Here is a 3,471-nt window from a genome sequence, read left to right on the forward strand (position 1 = left end):
AAACTCTTAAAAAAATATCTCTTGAAACCACGTCCGGTCTCTTTTTTTGTGTTTTTTTTCCTTTAAAAAATAGATAATAATAAAGCGGAGCTTTTTTTAAAACCTCGAGAATGGGGCTTTTTTCAAAACCCCGGCGTCATTAGGACGGCGCCGCCGAGTCGGAATCTCCCTGGGAAGGAACCGGAGGCGGAGTCGCTTTATCCCAGTCCAACTCCACCACCGTCTTCCCTCTGCTTCCCACGGAAAATTCCTGGCAGGAGCTTTCCCTCCTCTCGCCCCCTTTGGCGACGGAGCCGCCGTTGGTTTGGGAGCAGACGTGGGTCACCTTGGCCGCCTTCTTGTGTTGGGACGGATGATTGTTGTTGTACACTTTGTACTTCATGAGGAGGATGAAGATGAAGACGAGCACCGAGGCCACGATGATGCCGCCGATGACGATGATCATGGTGCCGCCCAGGAACTGGGCGTGGAGGGAGCGGCAGCGCGGCGGCTCCTCGCCGGTGGCGAAGCGGGCGCAGCCCAGGGAGCGGGTGGCCGGCAGGGCCGTGGCGCCGTCCGAGTAGACGGCAAGGACGCAGAGATCGTACGAGCGGCCCGGGGCAAGGTCGGTCAGCAGGAAGGATTTGCTGGTGGGGGGGATCATCCTGGGAAAAAAAGGGGGGGAAGGGAGGGGGGGGGGGGTCAAGGAGGCTCTTCTGACTCGTTACGGGGTGATGGGACACGAGGGAATGGAGGGAGGGGCTTGGGATGGGTCTTGGAAGGGTCTTAGAAGGGTCTTGGGTCTTCAGATGAGTCTTAGAAGGGTCTTGGGATGTGTCTTGGAATGTGTCTTGGGATGGGTCTTAGAAGGGTCTTGAGATGGGTCTTGGGATTGATCCGAGGATGGGTCTACGAAGGGTCTTGGGATGGGTCTTAGAAGGGTCTTGGGATGGGTCTTAGGATGAGTCTTAGAAGGGTCTTGGGATGGGTCTTAGAAGGGTCTTGGGAAAGGTCTTAGGATGGGTCTTAGAAGGACCTTAAGATGGGTCTTAGAAGGGTCTTGGGAAGGGTCTTAGGATGGGTCTTTGAAGGGTCTTAGAAGGGTCTTGGGAAGGGTCTTAAAAGGGTCTTGGGAAGGGTCTTGGGATGGGTCTTAGAAGGGTCTTGGGATGGATTTGCTGGTGGGTGGGATCATCCTGGGGAAAAAATGGGGGAAAAGGAGGTCAAGGAGGCTCTTCTGACTCCTGGGAGACCGGGGCGGGGCGATGGGATGTGAGGGGATGGAGGGAGGGGCTTGGGATGGGTCTTGGGTCTTAGGATGGGTCTTGGGAAGGGTCTTATGATGGGTCTTAAAAGGGTCTTGGGATGGGTCTTGGAAGGGTCTTGGAATGGGTCTTAGAAAGGTCTTGGGAAGGCTCTTGAAATGTGTCGTAAGATGGGTCTTAGAAGGGTCTTGGGATGGATCTTAGGATGGGTCTTAGAAGGACCTTAAGATGGGTCTTAGGATGGGTCTTAGAAGGGTCTTGGGATGGATTTGTTGGTGGGTGGGATCATCCTGGAGAAAAAAGGGGGGAAAAGGAGGTCAAGGAGGGTCTTCTGACTTGTGGGAGATGGGGGAGACCAGGGCGGGGTGATGGGATGTGAGGGGATGGAGGGAGGGGCTTGGAATGGGTCTTGGGAAGGGTCTTAGAAGGGTCTTAGAAGGGTCTTGGGATGGGTCTTGGGATGGGTCTTAGGAGGGTCTTAGAAGGGTCTTGGGATGGGTCTTAGAAGGGTCTTGGAAGGGTCTTGGGAAGGGTCTTAGGATGGGTCTTGGGTCTTAGAAGAGTCTTAAGATGGGTCTTAGAAGGGTCTTGGGATGGGTCTTAAGATGGGTCTTAGAAGGGTCTTGGATCTTGGAAGGGTCTTGGATCTTGGAAAAGGTCTTAGGATGGGTCTTAGAAGGGTCTTGGGATGGGTCTTAGGATGGGTTTTAGAAGGGTCTTTGGCCTTGGGACAGGTCTTAAAAGGATCTTGGGAAGGTTCTTGGGCCGGGCCCCTTCTCCACCCCCCCCAACACCCCCACCCTCCTCCCACCCCCTCTCCCCACCTGTAGACCGGGATGTCATCGGTGGACGAGTTGTACTGGATCTGGTACATCCTGACTCCGGGCAGCGGCTGCCGCGACTCCCACCGGATCAGCGCCGACGCCGCCGTCAGCTCCTCCACCACCACCCCCTTCTCCTGCCTCTCCTTGCTCTCATTGGCGAAGCTCGACTTGGCCGGGATGAGGATGTCGGAGGCTCCCGGTTCCTCCTCCCTCTCCTCCTTCTCGCAGCCGGTGTCGTTGCCGGCCTCGGCCGCCGGCGTCACCAGCAGCTCCACGGGCGCCGTGGACTCTCCGGCGGCGTTGGAGGCGATGCAGGTGAAGGTCCCTTTGTCCGCCATGGCCACCACCAGGATGTCCAAGGTGCCGTTCTCGTAGGACGTCGTGCGGCTGGTGTTGGCCACCAACTTGCCGTCGGGCGCGATCCAGCGCACGTAGGGCTCGGGGTCGCCCACGGCCTTGCACTTGAGCGAGGCCCCCCGGCCCTCGGCGGCCGCCAGCCGCGGCGTGCGGTGGGTGATCATGGGCAGCTCGCACACGAACTCCTCCTCCTTGATGGACCAGAAGTACTTGCCGGAAAGCTCGGGCGGCGACGCGCACGTCTCCAGGTCGTCCTCGCGCGTCAGGCGCCGCAGCCACACCAGCTCGCAGTTGCAGTGCAGGGGGTTCCCCCCGAAACTCAGCACCAGCGACGACAGCGGCGACCCCTTGGACTTGGCGTAGACGGGGATGCGCGAGAAGAGCGGGTCGGGCGGGATCTTCTTCAGCTTGTTGGAGGTCATGTCGAGCCGCGCCAGCTTGTGCAGGTTGGAGAAGATGCCCTCGGGCACGAACTCGATGAGGTTGTGGTCCAGGCTCACCGTGTTGACGTTGGAGAGCCGCGCCACCGTCTCCCAGGGCACGTCCACCAGGTTGTTGTAGGACAGGTCCAGGTCCTCGATGGTGTCCACGAAGTCGTCGAGCGAGCGCGGCGACACCGAGCTCAGCTGGTTGTTGCTGAGGATGAGGTGGCGCAGGTTGACCAGGCCCTTGAGGTGGTCGTCCCTGAGCGCCGTCAGCCGGTTGCTGTCCAGGTGGAGGGCGTGGAGCCCGCGCAGGTCGGCGAAGGCCAAGGGCATGATCTGGCTGATGGTGTTGCGCGACAGGGTGAGGTGCAGCAGGTTGGTCATGTTGGCGAAGTCCTTGCGCCGCAGGACGGTGATGAAGTTGTCCATGAGGCGCAGCTCGGCCGTGCGCCGGTCCAGGGCGGGCGGCACGAACAGGAGCCCGGTCTTGGTGCACAGGATGGTGAAGGAAGGGGAGAGGTTCTGGCACTGGCAGCGCTTGGGGCACGTCATGGGCGCCGCCGGGGGGGCGGCCGTGCTGAAAACCAGGAGGGGCAGCAGGAGGAGCTTGTCCATCGTAAG

The 3,471-nt window shown here is 59.6% G+C and overlaps 1 protein-coding gene across 1 annotated transcript; it reads right to left on the reverse strand.

Moving 5' to 3' along the window:
• Window positions 1–139: 139 nt before the first annotated feature.
• LOC113979855 (leucine-rich repeat and fibronectin type III domain-containing protein 1-like protein) lies at window positions 140–3,465 on the reverse strand. Its single transcript, XM_027707129.1, has 2 exons — window positions 2,069–3,465; window positions 140–644 (listed from the first exon to the last, which is right to left on the reverse strand). Exons 1-2 carry the CDS (start codon window positions 3,463–3,465, stop codon window positions 140–142), a joined length of 1,902 nt encoding a protein of 633 aa, XP_027562930.1.
• Between the last annotated feature and the right edge of the window lie 6 nt (window positions 3,466–3,471).

This window comes from Neopelma chrysocephalum, unplaced genomic scaffold, assembly GCF_003984885.1.
Source record: "Neopelma chrysocephalum unplaced genomic scaffold, ASM398488v2 Primary Assembly neopelma1_90039, whole genome shotgun sequence".
Classification (NCBI taxonomy): Eukaryota; Metazoa; Chordata; class Aves; order Passeriformes; family Pipridae; genus Neopelma; species Neopelma chrysocephalum.

What these genes read in the sequence shown, in the direction of transcription:
- LOC113979855 (XM_027707129.1), bottom strand. Translation starts at nt 3,465, where the DNA reads ATGGACAAGCTCCTCCTGCTGCCCCTCCTGGTTTTCAGCACGGCCGCC. An exon ending in GATGACATCCCGGTCTACAG is followed by an intron (nt 645 to 2,068) that starts GTGGGGAGAGGG and finishes TTTTTTTCCCAG; the next exon opens with GATGATCCCCCCCACCAGCA.